Below are 23782 nucleotides of genomic sequence, written 5' to 3' on the forward strand. Positions count from 1 at the left end.
AGTGTATTTGTTGTAAACTTATGGTAACTGTTCCTCCGGCTGTTGTTTGTAATGAATGTCATGACAAACTTGTTAATGCAGATAAGATTTCCTTTAGTAATGTTCCATTACCTGTTGCTGTTCCATCAACATCTAATATTCAGGGTGTTCCTGTTAACATAAGAGATTTTGTTTCTAAATCTATTAAGAAGGCTATGTCTGTTATTCCCCCTTCTAGTAAACGTAAAAAGTCTTTTAAAACTTCTCATTTTTCAGATGAATTTTTAAATGAACATCATCATTCTGATTCTGATAATGATTTTTCTGGTTCAGAGGATTCTGTTTCAGAGGTTGATACTGATAAATCTTCATATTTATATAAAATGGAATTTATTCGTTCTTTACTTAAAGAAGTCTTAATTGCACTAGAAATAGAGGAATCTGGTCCTCTTGATACTAAATCTAAACGTTTGAATACAGTTTTTAAACCTCCTGTAGTTATTCCAGAGGTTTTTCCCGTCCCTGATGCTATTTCTGAAGTAATTTCTAGGGAATGGAATAATTTGGGTAATTCATTTACTCCTTCTAAACGGTTTAAGCAATTATATCCTGTGCCATCTGAGAGATTAGAGTTTTGGGACAAAATCCCTAAGGTTGATGGGGCTATCTCCACTCTTGCTAAACGTACTACTATTCCTACGGCAGATAGTACTTCCTTTAAGGATCCTTTAGATAGGAAAATTGAATCCTTTCTAAGAAAAGCTTACTTATGTTCAGGTAATCTTCTTAGACCTGCTATATCATTGGCAGATGTTGCTGCAGCTTCAACTTTCTGGTTGGAAGCTTTAGCACAACAAGTAACAGATCATAATACTCATAGCATTGTTAATCTTCTTCAACATGCTAATAACTTTATTTGTGATGCCATCTTTGATATCATTAGGGTTGATGTCAGGTATATGTCTTTAGCTATTTTAGCTAGAAGAGCTTTATGGCTTAAAACTTGGAATGCTGATATGTCTTCTAAGTCAACTTTGCTTTCCCTTTCTTTCCAATGTAATAAATTGTTTGGTTCATAGTTGGATTCTATTATTTCAACTGTTACTGGGGGGAAAGGAACTTTTTTACCACAGGATAAAAAATCTAAAGGTAAATTTAGGTCTGCTAATCGTTTTCGTTCCTTTCGTCACAATAAGGAACAAAAACCTGATCCTTCCCCTACAGGAGCAGTATCAGTTTGGAAACCATCTCCAGTCTGGAATAAATCCAAGCCTTTTAGGAAGCCAAAGCCAGCTCCCAAGTCCACATGAAGGTGCGGCCCTCATTCCAGCTCAGCTGGTAGGGGGCAGATTACGTTTTTTCAAAGAAATTTGGATCAATTCGATTCACAATCTTTGGATTCAGAATATTGTTTCACAAGGGTACAGAATAGGCTTCAAGATAAGGCCTCCTGCAAGAAGATTTTTTCTTTCCCGTGTCTCAATAAATCCAGTGAAGGCTCAAGCATTTCTGAAATGTGTTTCAGATCTAGAGTTGGCTGGAGTAATTGTGCCAGTTCCAGTTTTGGAACAGGGGCTGGGGTTTTACTCAAATCTCTTCATTGTACCAAAGAAGGAGAATTCCTTCAGACCAGGTCTGGATTTAAAAATATTGAATCGTTATGTAAGGATACCAACATTGAAAATGGTAACTATAAGGACTATTCTGCCTTTTGTTCAGCAAGGGCATTATATGTCCACAATAGATTTACAAGATGCATATCTGCATATTCCGATTCATCCAGATCACTATCAGTTTCTGAGATTCTCTTTTCTAGACAAGCATTACCAGTTTGTGGCTCTGCCGTTTGGCCTAGCAACAGCTCCAAGGATTTTTACAAAGGTTCTCGGTGCCCTTCTATCTGTAATCAGAGAACAGGGTATTGTGGTATTTCCTTATTTGGACGATATCTTGGTACTTGCTCAGTCTTCACATTTAGCAGAATCTCATACGAATCGACTTGTATCGTTTCTTCGAGAACATGGTTGGAGGATCAATTTACCAAAGAGTTCGTTGATTCCTCAGACAAGGGTAACCTTTTTAGGTTTCCAGATAGATTCAGTGTCCATGACTCTGTCTCTAACGGACAAGAGACGTCTAAAATTGGTTTCAGCTTGTCGAAACCTTCAGTCTCAATCATTCCCTTCGGTAGCCTTATGCATGGAAATTCTAGGTCTTATGACTGCTGCATCGGACGCGATCCCCTTTGCTCATTTTCACATGCGACCTCTTCAGCTCTGTATGCTGAACCAGTGGTGCAAGGATTATACAAAGATATCACAATTAATATCTTTAAAACCGATTGTACGACACTCTCTGACGTGGTGGACCGACCATCATCGTTTTTGTTCTTCCGACCTGGACTGTGATCTCAACAGATGCAAGTCTGACAGGTTGGGGAGCTGTATGGGGGTCTCTGACAGCACAAGGGGTTTGGGAATCTCAGGCGGCGAGATTACCAATCAACATTTTGGAACTCCGTGTGATTTTCAGAGCTCTTCAGTCGTGGCCTCTTCTAAAGAGAGAGTCGTTCATTTGTTTTCAGACAGACAATGTCACAACCGTGGCATATGTCAATCATCAAGGAGGGACTCACAGTCCTCTGGCTATGAAAGAAGTATCTTGAATACTTGTATGGGCGGAATCCAGCTCCTGTCTAATTTCTGCAGTTCATATCCCAGGTATAGACAATTGGGAAGCGGATTATCTCAGTCGCCAAACATTATATCCGGGCGAATGATCTTTTCACCCAGAGGTATTTCTTCAGATTGTTCAAATGTGGGGACTTCCAGAAATATATCTGATGGCTTCTCATCTAAACAAGAAGCTTCCCAGGTATCTGTCCAGATCCAGGGATCCTCAGGCGGAAGCAGTGGATGCATTGTCACTTATATCTTTCAGCCTCTAGTTCTTCTTCCAAGAGTGATTTCAAAGATTCTAAAGGAGCGTTCGTTTGTTCTGCTGGTGGCTCCAGCATGGCCTCACAGGTTTTGATATGCGGATCTTGTTCGGATGGCTACTTGCCAACTGTGGACTCTTCCGTTAAGACCAGACCTTCTATCGCAAGGTCCTTTTTTCCATCAGGATCTCAAATCCTTAAATTTGAAGGTATGGAGATTGAACGCTTGATTCTCAGTCATAGAGGTTTCTCTGACTCCGTCATTAATACTATGTTACAGGCTCGTAAATCTGTGTCTAGGAAGATATATTATCGAGTCCGGAAGACTTACATTTCTTGGTGTTCTTCTCATCATTTTTCTTGGCATTCTTTTAGAATTCCTAGAATTTTACAGTTTTTTCAGGATGGTTTGGATAAAGGTTTGTCTGCAAGTTCCTTGAAAGGACAAATCTCTGCTCTTTCTGTTCTTTTTCACAGAAAGATTGCTAATCTTCCTGATATTCATTGTTTTGTACAGGCTTTGGTTCATATAAAACCTGTCATTAAGTCAATTTCTCCTCCTTGGAGTTTGAATTTGGTTCTGGGGGCTCTTCAAGCTCCTCCGTTTGAACCTATACATTCGCTGGATATTAAATTACTTTCTTGGAAAGTTTTGTTTCTTTTGGCCATCTCTTCTGCTAGAAGAGTTTCTGAATTATCTGCTCTTTCTTGTGAGTCTCCTTTTCTGATTTTTCATCAGGATAAGGCGGTTTTGCGAACTTCATTTAAATTTTTACCTAAGGTTGTGAATTCTAACAACATTAGTAGAGAAATTGTGGTTCCTTCGTTGTGTCCTAATCCTAAGAACTCTAAGGAAAGATCGTTGCATTCTTTGGATGTAGTTAGAGCTTTGAAACATTATGTTGAAGCTACTAAAGATTTCCTGAAAGACTTCTAGTCTATTTGTTATCTTTTCTGGTTCTAGGAAAGGTCAAAAGGCTTCTGCCATTTCTTTGGCATCTTGGTTAAAATCCTTGATTCATCATGCTTATGTCGAGTCGGGTAGAACTCCGCCTCAAAGGATTACAGCTCATTCGACTAGGTCAGTCTCTACTTCCTGGGCATTTAGGAATGAAGCTTCGGTTGATCAGATTTGCAAAGCAGCAACTTGGTCTTCTTTGCATACTTTTACTAAATTCTACCATTTTGATGTGTTTTCTTCTTCTGAAGCAGTTTTTGGTAGAAAAGTACTTCAGGCAGCTGTTTCAGTTTGATTCTTCTGCTTATAATTTCAGTTTTTTTCATTATAAGATTTAAACTTTTTTGGGGTGTGGATTATTTTTCAGCGGAATTGGCTGTCTTTATTTTATCCCTCCCTCTCTAGTGACTCTTGCGTGGAAGATCCACATCTTGGGTATTCATTATCCCATACGTCACTAGCTCATGGACTCTTGCTAATTACATGAAAGAAAACATAATTTTTGTAAGAACTTACCTGATAAATTCATTTCTTTCATATTAGCAAGAGTCCATGAGGCCCAACCTTTTTGTGGTGGTTATGATTTTTTTGTATAAAGCACAATTATTCCAATTTCTTATTTTATATGCTTTCACACTTTTTTCTTATCACCCCACTTCTTGGCTATTCGTTAAACTGATTTGTGGGTGTGGTGAGGGGTGTATTTATAGGCATTTTGAGGTTTGGGAAACTTTGCCCCTCCTGGTAGGAATGTATATCCCATATGTCACTAGCTCATGGACTCTTGCTAATATGAAAGAAATGAATTTATCAGGTAAGTTCTTACATAAATTATGTTATTTATAGGTATATACAGATATATAGGAATATCTATTTAAAAATACATAGAACATGTTCCCCTATACCCTATGTTAAGAACATTGGAATGTAAAATATTTACAATATATACACAGTAAAACACATGATTAAATATTAAAATTGAATTCAAATTAATTTTCTTGTTTTCAGGTATTTGAGTGGAAAGAGTTCCAAAGTGTGTGTATATATATATATATATATATATATATATATATATATATATATATATATATATATATATGTACAGTTGTAATCAAAATGATTCAACCCCCATTTCAAATCAAGTTTATTGTCAAAATTTACAGACTTTCAGCTGTTTGCAATGAACAAATCAATCAAAAGCCATTAAAATAGCTCAACACAACAAATGCTTCAAGTGGTTTTCCCAAATTCAACTAAAAATACAACTTTTAATAAATTCTGCAGTCTCAAAATTATTCATCCCCCTGAATAGAACCCCTCACAGCAGCACAAATATGCAAAACAGGCGTTGTCTCAAGCACACCTGATGCAACTAATCAAGGGCTTCATTAGCTGCACCAGGTGTGCTTGAGCTAGAACACATGAAATACCTGAACTGGATAGGGGTTTGTTAAATGTCACATTGACTGCATGTTAGAAACATAGCTAAGTCAAAAGAATGGTCCAAAAGGTTAAGAGGAGAGATCATCGCCCTTCACAAACAGGAAACAAGATACAAAACGATAGCGAAGGCACTGAATGTTCATAGAAAAACCTGATTTGCAATGGGGGTTGAATCATTTTTATTACAACTGTATATATGTGTATACATGCATATATATGTGTTTATATGTACATATTGTATGTATATACATCTATACACATATAAACATAAATATACAAGTATACACATATATACATATGAATATACACATACAATCACATGTATATGTATGCATATATACATTATAGCCCTTTCAATTTAAACATCTTGTCATATACCTTTTAACCCTTTGAATATTTTTTATTAGATAGTGTATATATGAGTGTAAATGTTAATTTTAATGTTTTTTTTTTTAGCCCAACCCTTTATGCAAGGTCTTCAGTTGCGCTAACCCAATAAGTGCAAATTAACGAGGGCGGGTAATATTTTAATATTGCGCACACGCTAACATTAGCGTACCATTTGTATTCCAGCCCATCATCAGTTGAGACAGTTCACCAATCACAAAACAAGATATAAAATAAGGATATAAAATGGAAGTCAATATTATAAAATGATATAAAAAAAGCAACGAGAACCTATAAGAGATAAAATGTAAAGCTCTAACATCACATTCTCTATGAAAAAGAAATGAGACAAGATAGGGTAACCCATGTAACTAATAATTGTTTAAGAGATAGAAAATGATTACAAGGCCAAGTTTGAAGGAAGCACATAACTAAAACAATATTCCAAATGGAAATAATGAGAAATGCCTGAATGATCCAACAAACATGAGAATGGTATACCATGTGATTATCCCCAGTGAGGTATTGATTACGTTTATAGACTTATACTCATAGTCCAAAAGGTAAAGTAAGAAATTCATAACTTGATTTAGCTTAAAATGGATCGAAATTCCTTCCAGAACACCAGCCATGTCATCTGTAGAAATATTTACGTAAACCAAGCAACAGGATTCTTGCTTCTTTTGAGAGACCTGAAATAATCTGCCAGATGTAGATGTTTGGGAAGGGATACAAGTTTGTGAGGATTACACAGTTTATTTTAGTGTTGCCCACACCATATCCACTACTCCACCCAATCTTTGCATATGTTGTGCCATTGTGAAATACATTATTGTGCAGTAATTTGTAATAATTGTTATTTTATACCATAACATATTAAATAATGCTAAATACAGCAATAGATTAACAAAATTAAGTGCATAGCAACATGAATTTGGCTGTTCTGGGTAAAACAAAAGTTGGATAGAAATAGGAAGTTGTCGAAGTGAGAGAGTGGAGAAAGAGAGTGCTAATAGTTATGGAAGGTTTTAGCAGACCTGGAGATTTTCTTTTAATAATGATCATCTCTCCCTTCTATCTCTTAACTATCTTTCTCCCCCCTCCACTCTTCAATCTCTCATTTTCCCCGCTCCCTTATCTCTAAGGCCATATTTACTCTTTTTTTCCCCTCTCTCATATCTCTTTACTCTTTTTTTTCCTCCACTCTCTTGTAAAGCTCCATTTTTACTTTTCCTCTCCAATCACTCTCTCTCTCTCTCTCTCTCTCTACTCCCGTTTACCCTCTCAAAAATAGAAGTCTAAGCTCTAATTGTGTTCCTACTGTCCTAGAGGAATAACATATCCTTGCCCTTGCTAGGATATATAATAGCCAAAAGAACAAAAAGAAGAAAAAGGCTTGGCAGGGCTACAAGCAAAAAGTTAAAACATAGCATTTATTGCAAATAGTTAAAACCAGGCCTTACATTCATATAAAAGCAAATATATATGATATCCCTTTAGATAATATTTTTAAGCACATAGCCCAAAATGTGTGTTTCTGCAATAGGAGGGTACATTTTGCAAATATGCTAACTTTGCTACTTACAACACGCTACCAGACTTTGGATCGTGAGTAAATGTTGATTCAACATTCATTCACTAAGTTTCACTCACCACCATTAAATTTCTACTCGCAAATGTCTAGTAAAGAGTGGAAATTTTGAGCCCTACACATAGTTGAAGCTTAGCACTCACTTCACATCAAAGCAGCTTCAAGGGTGCACTTCACATTGATATATAACACGACAATAGTCAGAAAGGCACTCACTGTATAATCCAACACAATCACATTTATTTTGGTATGACATTTCTGGGTTTCACCCCAGTTCTCAGACCCATACACACCCAAACAGGTTTGTTTTGACCTGCTGCATGTGACCAAGGCTCCTGTGGGGGCTGAAACGTTATGCTTTATTTGCATTAAATTGGTGATTTATCTCATCTCTGGTGCTGGCTGTTTTTGTTGTGGGATCCTACGGATCAACACCGGGTCCTGTCCTACTTCATTGTTCATTGTTTGGATTCATTTTGGCCGAGCACAGAGTGGTTGCAAGTGTTGGTGATGGTGAGTGCTGATCTTCTGTACAGTTTTATAGATATATATATATACACACACAGTTGTAATCAAAATTATTCAACCCCATTGCAAATTAGGCTTATTGTCAAAATGTACAGACTTTCAGCTTTCAGTGTGCTTGAGACAACACCTGTTTTGCATATTTGTGCTGTTGTGAGGGGTTCTATTCAGGGGGTTGAATAATTTTAAGACTGCAGAATTCATTAAAAGTTGCATTTTCCGTTGAATTTGGTGAAAGCACTTGACACATTCGTTGTTTCAATTGCTTTTGTTTGATTTGTTCATTGCAAATAGTTAAAATTCTGTACATTTTGACAATAAACCTGATTTGTATGAGGGTTAAATAATTTTTATCACTTATTTTTATTTATTTTTATTATAACGGGATATATATAAAAATATATATATAAAACTAAAATGAACATTTTCTTGTATGTGAAGAACATTGGAATATGAAATATGAATAACTCATGTCAGGTTGAGCGCACTTGGTCTAACATGGTATCGAGTTTGCACGCAAGCAATAAGTGTTAAGGTTTTTTCCTAATGTGCTCCATTAAAGGACCAGTCAACACAGTAGATTTGCATAATCAACAAATGCAAGATAACAAGACGATGTATAGCCCTTAGTCTGAACTTCAAATGAGTAGTAGATTTTTTTCTGACAATTTTAAAAGTTGTCTTTTTCCACTCCCCCTGTACCATGTGCCATCAGCCAATCACAAATGCATACACGTACCATGTGACAGCAATCAGCCATTCACAAATGCATACACACTTATTCTTGCACATGCTCAGTAGGAGCTGGTGACTCAAAAAGTTTAAATATAAAAAGACTGTGCACATTTAGTTAATGGAAGTAAATTGGAAAGTTGTTTAAAATGGCATGCTCTATCTGAATAATGAAAGTTTAATTTTGATTGAGTGTCCCTTTAAAGTCTATGGGGCGAATGCATTAGCGCAGTCACAAAATCCCAAGTCCTGAAATTAGCGTGCACCAGATTTTGACTGCGCGCAAACATTTTCCTTGTATTAGTTTACTTTCAGCAAGCAAAAGCTCTAAATAGCACACCACTTGTAATCTAGCCATATATATATATATATATGATATGGGATGGCAAGAAAGGGAGCCTCAGGATTATAATCCTGAACTAAAGACAGGGAATTCAGCACTCTTTTAAATAAAAGGAAATAAGCTCAAATCATTCAGTTTAGTCCAAGTTGCAATTTTTATTTGTGGGATAGTATCCTCCCACACCCAGAAAGCACATACAAGCTGGAAAAACAATAGTTGAAAATCTTCAATAGATAATTATATCCATGTACGGTTGAAAGAAACCTTACGAACATGAAAAATAGAAACAATAAATTAACCTGACCGGTCAGGGGTACATGCAGTTGTCACTTGAGATACAGTCAAAATAATAGTAGTGTTACTCACAAAAGACCGTATTCTTGGTCATGGCCTAATGAATCCCTCTACCTGCGCAGCCTTGAAAACACAGTAAATGAGGCTAAATCTTTAGCAGGTAAATATCAGAGTTGTAGAAGGCCTGAGCAAATAACCAGTACAGTATTTCATAGAATGCAGGGTTCAATACATATCGGATACAGGCTCTGATGTATGTACAGTGTATCTGACGTATACCTAAGAGGACCACTCCAGTCAAACTACACCCAGCTGCACACAGCACCCCTGTTAGGGGGCGTAACGCTGGGCAGGTTTTCAAAGGGGATCTAAGTAGACTGTTAGCGGATCCCCCAGATATGTACAAAGTAGGACACAAGTGTAAATTAGTGCACAACAGAATATTACTTGATAAGGTAATAGATACGACAGTGTCTCATGCCCATCTATAGATTACTAGGCAAAGTAGTGTTGATCATGCAGAGTGTATGCTGTTGCAAAAGCTGGCATTCTAGCAAGTTCATCATGCAAGCATAATTATCAGCAAAGCCAATAGCATCGCGTATTCAGCGCAGCCACAGTTAATATCCCAGTAGCAAAAGTAGTAAGCGTGTGTTAGTAGGCAAGCACACAAGTAATACAGGTATCGTTACTTATTCAAGTAGTATCAAAAGTTAGACCAAGTATATTGATCTGTTGTTTTGAATATGGTCGCTCAGCTGCTTTTATCATACAACAACCCTCAGCGGGGGAACAGCAATCAGAAAGTACTGCCCAATATGATAGCTGGCAGCGCCAGTTTTGCCGTTATAGAGGCAGCGTTCATACGACCTGTTCGTGCACTATTCGTAGATGGTATCGTTGGATTCTGTATGCAGGAGCGGAACGGAGCCTTCATTCATGAATCCAATCGACAGTGGCAAACACATGCATCACATGACCGGCTGGCTTAACCAATGCCGACGCGCGTTTCACCCGCTCGTCTTCACTTCAGACCGGGCTTCGTCAGGGCGGAATTCAGATTACATCATTACGTCCTAATTTATAGGAGACATTGCAGCGCCTCTGCTGGTGGGTGAGAGTATAGCATGTCATAGCCAAGCAACCGTTTAAACAAAGAGATTTTAAGATTGACTGGAACATACTTGGATACTAAATAAAAAAAAACGTACCAGTAGATACATTCTTAACGCCAAGAAGAGTATATTAAAAAAACTAGGAAATTTCTAATTTTACAAATAGGAAACTTTATCCAATAATAATAAGAAGTGTCTAACAAAATTGTACATATATATACATATGTATTATTTTAAGAAAATTATATACAGACATATGTATAGAGAATTCATAAGGTTTCTATTAAAAAAGAGGAGATTTTTAATAAGTATAGTCTTTATTTGTTCATGCAAACAAAAATACCATGGATTTTGTTAAAGGAAGCAAGCCATATCCAGCTTGTCATTCAGACCATAGGGAAGCTGGGTCTCAAGAATTGAGATCCACCTGCATTCCTTGCGGAGAAGGACCTTATCATTGTCCCCCCTCTGCCATTCATGATGCCCCTGTCAATGCCTACAAACCTTAGAGAATCAGGATCACAGGCATGAGTCTGTTCAAAATGTTTCGCCACATTGCTTTTAGGGTTTTTGTTCTTTATGTCATCGCGATGTTCAGTGATGCGGTCTTTTATGGCCCTTCTAGTTTTCCCCACATAGAAAAGGGGGCAACTGCAGGCTAGTAAATAAATAACACCTTCCGTGTTACAATTTACAAAATATTTGAGTTTGTAGATTTTTCCTGTGTTAGTACTAAACTCTAGGGATGGGCGAATGTGCAAATTTTCGAATTTCGAATGTAGAACGAATGTTATTACCGAAATTCGAATTCTAAATTCGAATGTCGATAAGAACGAATATTCTTAAAAATTCGAAAATCGAATGTTATTTACAGTTTTCGAATGTCACTTTCGAATTCGAATGTTTATAATTATATCGAATGTCTACATTCGAAATTCGAATTTTTCGAATTCGAATATAAATTCGAATTTTTCGAATTCGAATATAAATTCAAATTTTTCGAATTCGAATATAAATTCGAATTTTTCGAATTCGAATATAAATTCGAATTTTTCGAATTCGAATATTGCATAATTCGAATATTACATTTAAAAGCATTAGAAATACTATTACAATCTAAATTCGATTTTTTTTTTTCGAATATTGCATAATTCGAATATTACATTTAAAGAAAAAGCATTAGAAATACTATTACAATCTAAATTTGAATTTTTCGAATTTGAATACACGTATTGCATAATACGAATATTACATTTAAAGAAAAAGCATTAGAAATACTATTACAATCTAAATTCGAATTTTTCGAATTCGAATACACGTATTGCATAATTCGAATATTACATTTAAAGAAAAAGCATTAGAAATACTATTACAATCTAAATTCGAATTTTTCGAATTCGAATATTGCATAATTCGAATATTACATTTAAAGAAAAAGCATTAGAAATACTATTACAATCTAAATTCAAATTTTTCGAATTCGAATATTGCATAATTCGAATATTACATGTAAAGAAAAAGCATTAGAAATACTATTACAATCTAAATTCGAATTTTTCGAATTCGAATATTGCATAATTCGAATATTACATTTAAAGAAAAACATTAGAAATACTATTACAATCTAAATTCGAATTTTTCGAATTCGAATACACGTATTGCATAATTCGAATATTACATTTAAAGAAAAAGCATTAGAAATACTATTACAATCTAAATTCGAATTTTTCGAATTCGAATATTGCATAATTTGAATATTACATTTAAAGAAAAAGCATTAGAAATACTATTACAATCTAAATTCGAATTTTTCGAATTCGAAAACACGTATTGCATAATTCGAATATTACATTTAAAGAAAAAGCTTTAGAAATACTATTACAATCTAAATTCGAATTTTTCGAATTCGAATACACATATTGCATAATTCGAATATTACATTTAAAGAAAAAGCATTAGAAATACTATTACAATCTAAATTCGAATTTTTCTAATTCGAATACACGTATTGCATAATTCGAATATTACATTTAAAGAAAAAGCATTAGAAATACTATTACAATCTAAATTCGAATTTTTCGAATTCGAATATTGCATAATTCGAATATTACATTTAAAGAAAAAGCATTAGAAATACTATTACAATCTAAATTCGAATTTTTCGAATTCGAATATTGCATAATTCGAATATTACATGTAAAGAAAAAGCATTAGAAATACTATTACAATCTAAATTCGAATTTTTCGAATTCGAATACACGTATTGCATAATTCGAATATTACATTTAAAGAAAAAGCATTAGAAATACTATTACAATCTAAATTCGAATTTTTCGAATTCGAATATTGCATAATTCGAATATTACATTTAAAGAAAAAGCATTAGAAATACTATTACAATCTAAATTCGAATTTTTCGAATTCGAATATTTTCGAATGTAATCGTAAAATTCGAAACCGAATATTCGAAAATCGAATGTTAGAATGTTATGTAAACATTCGAAATTCGATTCGAACGAACGAACGAATGTGTTAAAATTCGTGCCGTTTTTCGAATGTAGCGAAACATTCGCCCATCCCTACTAAACTCTTTGGGTTTTAGCATGTATCTACATGCTACACATTTCCTGCAAGGAAAGTTGCCTGCTGATCTATGTTTAGTCAGCCAGTCCATTTGCTTGGGTTGGGACACATATTGACTCCTTACGAGTTTGTCTGTGAGATTGGGTGCCCTCCTAGCAGTTATGTTCGGAAACTCACCCACTTACTGAGAAACACTTGCATCACTAGTAAGCACTTGCCAATTTTTTGCAAGAATGTTCCTCAGGGTATGCCAGTGGCAGTTGTAATCAGTAATAAGTCTTATTTTAGGGTGTTTCTTCTTTTCTTGGGGCGAAAGGAGTTTTTCTCTATCTGCATGCATTGCTCAACTAAGGAAAAATATATAAAACATGCTCTTGATATGGAAAAAAGATTCATAGATAGAGGCTATTCGAAAAGAGTTGTAAAAAGGGCATTCTATCATGCAATGCATGAAGATAGAGATAAATTCCTTTTGCCCCAAGAAAAGAAGAAAGACCCTAAAATAAGACTTATTACTGATTACAACTGCTACTGGCATACCCTGAGGAACATTCTTGCAAAAAATTGGCAAGTGCTTACTAGTGATGCAAGTGTTTCTCAGGAAGTGGGTGAGTTTCTGAACATAACTGCTAGGAGGGCACCCAATCTCAAAGACAAACTCGTAAGTAGTCAATATGTGTCCCAACCCAAGCAAATGGACTGGCTGACTAAACATAGATCAGCAGGCAACTTTCCTTGCTGGAAATGTGTAGCATGTAGATACATGCTAAAACCCAAAGAGTTTAGTACTAACACAGGAAAAATCTACAAACTCAAATATTTTGTAAATTGTAACACGGAAGGTGTTATTTATTTACTAGCCTGCAGTTGACCCCTTTTCTATGTGGGGAAAACTAGAAGGGCCTAAAAGACCGCATCACTGAACATCACGATGACATAAAGAAACATTTTGAACAGACTCATGCCTTTGATCCTGATTCTCTAAGGAAACCTTATGAATTCTCTATACATATGTCTGTATATAATTTTCTTAAAATAATACATATGTATATATATGTACAATTTTGTTAGACACTTCTTATTATTATTGGATAAAGTTTCCTATTTGTAAAATTAGAAATTTCCTAGTTTTTTAATATACTCTTCTTGACGTTAAGAATGTATCTACTGGTACTTTTTTTTTATTTTGTATCCAAGTATGTTCCAGGCAATCTTAAAATCTCTTTGTTTAAACGGTTGCTTGGCTATGACATGCTATAATCTCACCCACCAGCAGAGGCGCTGCAATAACTCCTATAAATTAGGACGTAATGATGTAATCTGAATTCCGCCCTGACGAAGCCCGGTCTGAAGTGAAGACGAGCGGGTGAAACGCGTGTCGGCATTGGTTAAGCTGGCCGGTCATGTGATGCATGTGTTTGCCACTGTCGATTGGATTCATGAATGAAGGCTCCGTTCCGCTCCTGCATACAGAATCTGCTTGAGCTGCTATACCTGTTGCTGTAAGAAGCCAAGCTTAGGAAGGATACCATCTACGAATAGTGCACAAACAGGTCGTATGAACACTGCCTCTATAACGGCAAAACTGGCGCTGCCAGCTATCATATTGGGCAGTACTTTCTGATTGCTGTTCCCCCGCCGAGGGTTGTTGTATGATAAAAGCAGCTGAGCGACCATATTCAAAACAACAGATCGATATACTTGGTCTAACTTTTGATACTATTTGAATAAGTAACGATACCTGTATTACTTGTGTGCTTGCCTACTAACACACGCTTACTACTTTTGCTACTGGGATATTAACTGTGGCTGCACTGAATACGCAATGCTATTGGCTTTGCTGATAATTATGCTTGCATGATGAACTTGCTAGAATACCAGCTTTTGCTACAGCATACACTCTGCATGATCAACACTACTTTGCCTAGTAATCTATAGATGGGCATGAGACACTGTCGTATCTATTACCTTATCAAGTAATATTCTGTTGTGCACTAATTTACACTTGTGTCCTACGTTGTACATATCTGGGGGATCCGCTAACAGTCTACTTAGATCCCCTTTGAAAACCTGCCCAGCGTTACGCCCCCTAACAGGGGTGCTGTGTGCAGCTGGGTGTAGTTTGACTGGAGTGGTCCTCTTAGGTATACGTCAGATACACTGTACATACATCAGAGCCTGTATCCGATATGTATTGAACCCTGCATTCTATGAAATACTGGTAATCTGCTCAGGCCTTCTACAACTCTGATATTTACCTGCTAAAGATTTAGCCTCATTTACTGTGTTTTCAAGGCTGCGCAGGTAGAGGGGTTCATTAGGCCTTGACCAAGAATACGGTCTTTTGTGAGTAACACTACTATTATTTTGACTGTATCTCAAGTGACAACTGCATGTACCCCTGACCGGTCAGGTTAATTTATTGTTTCTATTTTTCATGTTCGTAAGGTTTCTTTAAACTGTACATGGATATAATTATCTATTGAAGATTTTCAACTATTGTTTTTCCAGCTTGTATGTGCTTTCTGGGTGTGGGAGGATACTATCCCACAAATAAAAATTACAACTTGGACTAACTGAATGATTTGAGCTTATTTCCTTTTATTTAAAAGAGTGCTGAATTCCCTGTCTTTAGTTCAGGATTATAATCCTGAGGCTCACTTTCTTGCCATCCCATATCACATTTTTTAAGGGTCTGCACCACTACGTCTTTAACACAAACTGAGGCTATTGCGCCTGTATGATAAATTTAAAAAATAAATTTTTAAATTGTCAATAAGCTCCTGCTTGCAATTGCGTCCCCACCGTAACGTTCTTGATTTTATATATATATATATATATATAAACATATATATATATACATACAAAAAGTGAGTAAGGTGCACTCTCACAAACAGTCTTCAGATGCCAGGATGTTTGAATAAGGGTTAAATACAGCAAGCAAAAGACTTGCTGGACTTAATAACAGCAAATAAAGTAGTTTATTCAGTGACGTTTCGGGGAATGCTCCCCTTCATCAGACAAGTGTTGCACAGAACAAAAAGCAGAAATTTCCCCATATTGGGGTGATTTACATGCTGTTGCATTAGCCCTGCTCTCACATTCAAAACTATGAGGCTTATTCTGAATAGAATTGCACATATTGTAACCTCCTATACAGCTCCACGCTGATATATACCGCTAGACTATTGAGTGACAGACAACATACGGTTAGCACTCATTGTCATTAACAATTATGTACTTAATCACGTACCTAATATTTTGTGTTGGTGTCTAGATATCCCTCAATAGGTTACAGTATGGATGCTCTAATACATGTGATGTATCATTGTATTTCCCGTTATTGAACAAACTGTATGAGGCCATGCAGTCCAGTGGCTTTGTTGTGGGGCCGTTATGAATGTACAGGGAGTGCAGAATTATTAGGCAAGTTGTATTTTTGAGGATTAATTTTATTATTGAACAACAACCATGTTCTCAATGAACCCAAAAAACTCATTAATATCAAAGCTGAATAGTTTTGGAAGTAGTTTTTAGTTTGTTTTTAGTTATAGCTATTTTAGGGGGATATCTGTGTGTGCAGGTGACTATTACTGTGCATAATTATTAGGCAACTTAACAAAAAACAAATATATACCGATTTCAATTATTTATTTTTACCAGTGAAACCAATATAACATCTCAACATTCACAAATATACATTTCTGACATTCAAAAACAAAACAAAAACAAATCAGTGACCAATATAGCCACCTTTCTTTGCAAGGACACTCAAAAGCCTGTCATCCATGGATTCTGTCAGTGTTTTGATCTGTTCACCATCAACATTGCGTGCAGCAGCAACCACAGCCTCCCAGACACTGTTCAGAGAGGTGTACTGTTTTCCCTCCTTGTAAATCTCACATTTGATGATGGACCACAGGTTCTCAATGGGGTTCAGATCAGGTGAACAAGGAGGCCATGTCATTAGATTTTCTTCTTTTATACCCTTTCTTGCCAGCCACACTGTGGAGTACTTGGACGCGTGTGATGGAGCATTGTCCTGCATGAAAATCATGTTTTTCTTGAAGGATGCAGACTTCTTCCTGTACCACTGCTTGAAGAAGGTGTCTTCCAGAAACTGGCAGTAGGACTGGGAGTTGAGCTTGACTCCATCCTCAACCCGAAAAGGCCCCACAAGCTCATCTTTGATGATACCAGCCCAAACCAGTACTCCACCTCCACCTTGCTGGCGTCTGAGTCGGACTGGAGCTCTCTGCCCTTTACCAATCCAGCCACGGGCCCATCCATCTGGCCCATCAAGACTCACTCTCATTTCATCAGTCCATAAAACCTTAGAAAAATCAGTCTTGAGATATTTCTTGGCCCAGTCTTGACGTTTCAGCTTGTGTGTCTTGTTCAGTGGTGGTCGTCTTTCAGCCTTTCTTACCTTGGCCATGTCTCTGAGTATTGCACACCTTGTGCTTTTGGGCACTCCAGTGATGTTGCAGCTCTGAAATATGGCCAAACTGGTGGCAAGTGGCATCTTGGCAGCTGCACGCTTGACTTTTCTCAGTTCATGGGCAGTTATTTTGCGCCTTGGTTTTTCCACACGCTTCTTGCGACCCTGTTGACTATTTTGAATGAAACACTTGATTGTTCGATGATCACGCTTCAGAAGCTTTGCAATTTTAAGAGTGCTGCATCCCTCTGCAAGATATCTCACTATTTTTGACTTTTCTGAGCCTGTCAAGTCCTTCTTTTGACCCATTTTGCCAAAGGAAAGGAATTTGCCTAATAATTATACACACCTGATATAGGGTGTTGATGTCATTAGACCACACCCCTTCTGATTACAGAGATGCACATCACCTAATATGCTTAATTGGTAGTAGGCTTTCAAGCCTATACAGCTTGGAGTAAGACAACATGCATAAAGAGGATGATGTGGTCAAAATACTCATTTGCCTAATAATTCTGCACTCCCTGTATACATGCAGCCATAATGTGCTATATTGCACATCAACAATACACATCAACAGTGTAGATGTTGCCTGTTAAGGGGATATGTACATATGTATATATATGCTTGTGTTTGGTGGTTTACGGTTATGGATACTCTTTATAGTACAAGTTTTTTTTGACACTTTATATAAATGTTTTTAACATTGCACTGTTGCTAGGGACTGGTTGCCCTGGCAACTGTTTTGGCGGTTTGCACACAGGGGGAGGGTCTATGTAAGGGTATAAATGTTTTGCACATTCTCTGTAACATTGGTCTGATGAAGGGGAGCATTCCCCAAAACGTCACTGAATAAACTACTCTATTTGCTGTTATTAAGTCCAGAGAGTGCTGTCTTTTGCTTGCTATATATATATATATATATATATACACACACACACACATACAGTATATATACACCCATGTCTTGTCTTTATGTCTTTATATATTGTACACCATTTATAGCACTGGCATTTAAAACACTTCAAATAAAGAAAACAGAGATATAGCAAGGAGCTTGGAGTTAAAGGGACACTCAAGTCAAAATAAACTTTTATGATTCAGATAGCGCATGCAGGTTTAAGACACTTTCCAATTTACTTTGATTATCACATTTTTTATATTCACAGGGTTTACATATACTAGTCTATGTTTGGCTGATGTCTGTCACATTATACAGGGGGTTGGAAAATGAGGGGGGGGGGGATTTGTCAGAAAAAAAAAATACTGCTTATTTTAAATTCAGAGTAGGTGTTAAATCATTGTATTTTTATTATGCAATTGTTAATTATGCAATTCTACTGCACTGAGTGGTCCTTTAACCCCTTAATGACAAGTGACGTACCAGGTACGTCCTGCAAAAACTTGCAGTTAGTGACAATGGACGTACCTGGTACGTCACTTGTCTAAGAGAGTGCTGGAAGCGATCGCAATCGCTTCCAGCAGCTCTCAGGGTATTGCAGTGATGCCTCGATATTGAGGCATCCTGCAATACCCTTTAGAAAGCATCCGATGCAGAGAGAGCCACTCTGTGGCCCTCTCTGCACCGGTAGCGATGGTGCCGGTTCGTTGGTGGGTGGGAGCGCAACAGGGAGGCGGGTGGGCGGCCCATCGCTACCCGGCATCCGGCTCCTGTTAGTGCAATGTGCACGCCGGGTGCCGGGAGCGTGCGGGGGCGCGCATGCGCGTGCGCGCGCGCGGGTGCGCGTGCGCGCGCGCGATTACCTACCCACACTGACACCAATGAGTGGGAAGAGGGGGGAAAATGTAAATATATGAGGATCTGGGAGGGGGAGGGGGTTGGGGTATTGTGGGGGGCTGCTACACTACAGAAAAAATTAAAATGGTAATAAAAGATAATAAAAAAAACACTTTTTTGGGGGGCAAATTGGGTACTGGCAGACAGCTGCCAGTACCCAAGATGGCGGCAATTAGGTAGGGGAGAGGGTTAGAGAGCTGGGGGGGGGGATCATGGAGGTTGGGGCTAAGGCAGGAGTCCATCACAGCTAAAACATTTTATTTTTTTTTATTAAAAAAAAGAAAAACTCCTTTTATTTAGTACTGGCAGACTTTCTGCCAGTACTTAAGATGGCGGGGACAATTGTGGGGTGGGGGAGGGAAGAGAACTGTTTGGGAGGGATCAGGGGGTGGGATGTGTCAGGTGGGAGGCTGATCTCTACCCTAAAGCTAAAATTAACCCTGCAAGCTCCCTACAAGCTACCTAATTTAACCCCTTAACTGCTGGGCATAATTTACGTGTGGTGCGCAGCAGCATTTAGCGGCCTTCTACTTACCAAAAAGCAACCCCAAAGCCATATAAGTCTGCTATTTCTGAACAAAGGGGATCCCAAAGAAGCATTTACAACCATTTGTGCCTTAATTGCAGAAGCTGTTTGTAAATAATTTCAGTGGGAAACCTAAAGTTTGTGACAAAATTTGTGAAAAAGTGAACTTTTTTTTTTATTTGATGACATTTGGCGGTGAAATGGTGGCATGAAATATACCAAAATGGGCCTAGATCAATACTTTGGGTTGTCTTCTAAAAAAAAATATATACATGTCAAGGGATATTCAGGTATTCCTGACAGATATCAGGGTTCCAATGTAACTAGCGCTAATTTTGAAAAAAAGTTGTTTGGAAATAGCAAAGTGCTACTTGTATTTATGGCCCTATAACTTGCAAAAAAAGTAAAGAACATGTAAACATTGGGTATTTCTAAACTCAGGACAAAATTTAGAAACTATTTAGCATAGGTGTTTTTTGGTGATTGTAGATGTGTAACAGATTTTGGGGGTCAAAGTTAGAAAAAGTGTGTTTTTTTCAATTTTTTCCTCATATTTTATATTTTTTTTATAGGAAATTATAAGATATGATGAAAATAATGGTATCCTTAGAAAGTCCATTTAATGGCGAGAAAAACGGTATATAATATGTGTGGGTACAGTAAATGAGTAAGAGGGAAATTACAGCTAAACACAAACACTGCAGAAATGTAAAAATAGCCATTGTCATTAAGGGTAAGAAAATTGAAAAATGGTCCGGTCATTAAGGGGTTAAATTGAAATTCGAATGCAATAATTAAATGCTTAGGGCTAGATTAGGAGTGGCGAGCTAACTGTAGCACGCAAGCAATATGGGGTATTTTGCGGCTCTTTGCACGTGACGGATATACGAGCTTATTATGAATTGAAAGTAAATGCGTGCACTTGAATGTAACGCACATAGGGACTTTAGCGCTCTTGTTAACTGTTACGCGAGACAAAAAAGTTGACAGAACACATAAACTACATTTAGATCTACAGTTACACTCATAATAACACTGTCTGATCAAAAATATTTAAAAAATGCTTTCAAATTTTAAAAAGCCTCAAAGATATGAGGTGTCAGGTGTGTGTACATATGTGTTTATGTATTTATATGTTTTACTGTATGTACTGTACATATTTAACATTCCAATGTTCTTCACATACAAGAAAATGTGTTTTTTATTACGAATTATGTAAATACATATTTCTATATATACTTAAAAGCACCTATACTTTTATTTTTATTCCTATAGATATATAGGTATATATATATGTATTTTACATGAACAGTATCAGATATATACAGAGATATATATTTAATAATAAAAAGTACATTTTCATAACTCCTTTCGAATTAGCACGCAAGTATAGGTATTATTTTTTTTTTCATTTTGCTCACTATTGACTTCTATGGGGAAAAGAAGTTGTGATTAGACATGTGCAATTCGGTTCGGTTCGATTCGGAAATTCTGAAAATTCAGCAAATTCGGAGATTCGGATCGAACCGAATCTCCGAATTAAAATAGTGCCGAATCTACCGAATAAATCCGAATTACTTCGGATTTATTCGGTAGATTCGAATGGCCATGGATTACACTAGTATTGTACAGTATATTAGGTTATATCACTCTGCTATGGGTTACACCTAATGTACAGTACATAATACTAGTCTAATTCCACCTAACACTTACCGAAATTCCGAATTTCCGAACCGAATCGAACCGAATCCATTAGAATCCGAATGAATCTGAAACAAATCCGAACCGAATTTATCCGAATCCGAATGAATCCGAAACAAATCCGAACCGAATTGATTCAAATTTTTCCGAATTCGAATCGCTCCGAACCGAAATTCGAAAAAAATCTGAATCGATCCGAACCGAATTTTTTCGCCATGCACATGTCTAGTTGTGATAATTTTTTTTAGCGTGTGTCGAGTTTCACTTGTGCACAAACTTTTTACTTTAAACTTGTAATATGTGCGCTACCCGACACGTGAAAAAAGCTTCCGTCTTGCAAAGTTTACTCTCGAGCGGGAGTGCAATATGCACTCCACTCGTAATCTAGCCCTTAGTGCCCCAAAAGGGTTAAACACATATCTAAAACAAAATGCAGCTCTTTAAAAAGAAAAGGTATGTGAGCCAATAAAGATCAGCTTTCACAGGTAGGGTTGCCAGGTGTCCAATATTCAACCGGACAGTCCAGTAATTTTACAGGCTGTCCAGCAAAACCTACATAAAAATACTATAAACCTAAATGTTAAGTTTTTTTAAAGTCCCCTGAGTGTCAACTTAATTTAAAAGCCACCCCCATATCGCTATGCTATACAAATATGTCCATAAAAGAAGTTACACAGTGCCTGCACTACTATATATGTTATCATTGAGGGTAAAAAAATAACACTGTTTATATTGCTTGTGGGTGTTAAATAACTGCTCCTAGTTGTCAAGGGAACAAAATCACCACTGTGTACGTGTTACTTGCAGCCAAATAGCATAAAGAATTTATATGTATGTTACTGGCAGCCAAAGGAAATAAAATGACTGTTGTGAAAATATACATGGTGGGGCCAAGGTTGCGGTCAAAGCATGACATTTTGAAGGGGCTGTTGTCTGATCCCACCTACCAACCATATCCAGGTTGTCCAGTATTTTTGTGGAGGACAGCTGGCAAAACTATTCACAGGGCACAACCAATCACTGGCTGTGTCATGCTTAGGAGCTGCAACGTGCTGTTGTTCTATAGAGGGATTTTAGCTATGTGTTTAACCTTTTTGTGGTGGCTAAACATATAGAAAGCAAGTGATATTAATTCCCCAAAAACACATACACACTCAACACACAAATTAGATCATTTCAGTTTTGCATTATAATGTTCTTTTAATCCCAAGCTTCCTGTTGAGACACCTCAGTTTCCATAGCACATTTATCTGCATAGCTTGTTAGATTTACAATACATCATTACCGTGTGATCCATAAATTAGTTCTCACCTGCCCAAGATTTTGGGTAACCAGATTTTTGCAGGCTTCTGACTCAATTATCAAGGGTTCTTCTTCAATCAGCTCCTGCAGATAGAGGTCATTCAAGCTGGAAAGCCTGGACATGCTTAGCAGTTCTGGCAAGTACTGGGCCCTGTACTCCTCATTTTGCCTCACCCAGTGAAGAGCTGCCTTTGCACGGCTCTGGTCCTCCCTAACTTGAAGAAGTGGATCTCCTAAATATCGAAGCAGGCGCTCAGGAGGTAGAAGCAGAAACTCCTCTTCTTGTGAAACAGCTTCAAAGTTCTCCTGTAGGAAGGACCAAGCCTTTGCTGCCACTTCAGGACAACCATGGGTTTCTCCAAATTCCCAGATACCCAGACAATTTGTGGCATCCATCTGCTGCTGCAAATATCGACTGCAAACCTTACGAACAGCTGGAAAACTAAGTTGATTGGAGATGCGAATGAGCCCCTCTACATTGCCCTGGTTAATGGTGAGACGACCAGTGTAGGAAAAGTCAATCAAAGTCTTCATCAGTTGTGGGTCCACTTCTTTGATTTCTACATGAGCTGAGATGCATTCCTGGAAGTCTCCACTGAACATGGTGTGAAAGTACTGGCTACAGAGTGCAAGCACAGCACGGTGGCATGGAAACTCATGCCCTTGTACCACCAGCGTGACATCGGAGAGCCTTGAGTTAAAGCAAAGAGATCGAAGGCCAGCAAGAATAGAGTCTGAGTGCGATGGAAGGCAAAATTCAAGGTCATCTATATTCCTTACCATACTTTAATGGAGTATACAGCCAGAAAAGGCAGAGCATGCACAAAGAATTCTATGGGAGAATAAAAATGGTAAAAGTTAGTATTGCTCTCATTTAAACATAATATATGTGGTTTTTACATACCAGTAACACATGAATTCCAAATATTACCAACTTTATAATATAAATCTTTCAAGTAAGGCAGTGAATTCTAAACTATGGCCTAGATTTAGAGTTGGGCGGTAGCCGTCAAAACCAGCGTTAGAGGCTCCTAACGCTGGTTTTGGGCTACCGCCGGTATTTAGAGTCAGTCATTAAAGGGTCTAACGCTCACTTTCCAGCCGCGACTTTTCCATACCGCAGATC

The 23782-nt window shown here is 37.3% G+C and overlaps 1 protein-coding gene across 1 annotated transcript in view; it reads right to left on the reverse strand.

The window, feature by feature from the left end:
• The window catches only part of KLHL30 (kelch like family member 30), a 104055-nt gene that overhangs the window by 38891 nt on the left and 41382 nt on the right, over nt 1–23782 (reverse strand). Inside the window, exon 2 of the mRNA XM_053709916.1 lies at nt 22666–23488. Within this exon, the coding sequence (XP_053565891.1) occupies nt 22666–23439 (774 nt within the window). The 5' untranslated portion in view covers nt 23440–23488. The remainder of the gene's footprint in view (nt 1–22665; nt 23489–23782) is intronic.

Source organism: Bombina bombina, chromosome 4 (genome assembly GCF_027579735.1).
Source record: "Bombina bombina isolate aBomBom1 chromosome 4, aBomBom1.pri, whole genome shotgun sequence".
NCBI classification, from domain to species: domain Eukaryota; kingdom Metazoa; phylum Chordata; class Amphibia; order Anura; family Bombinatoridae; genus Bombina; species Bombina bombina.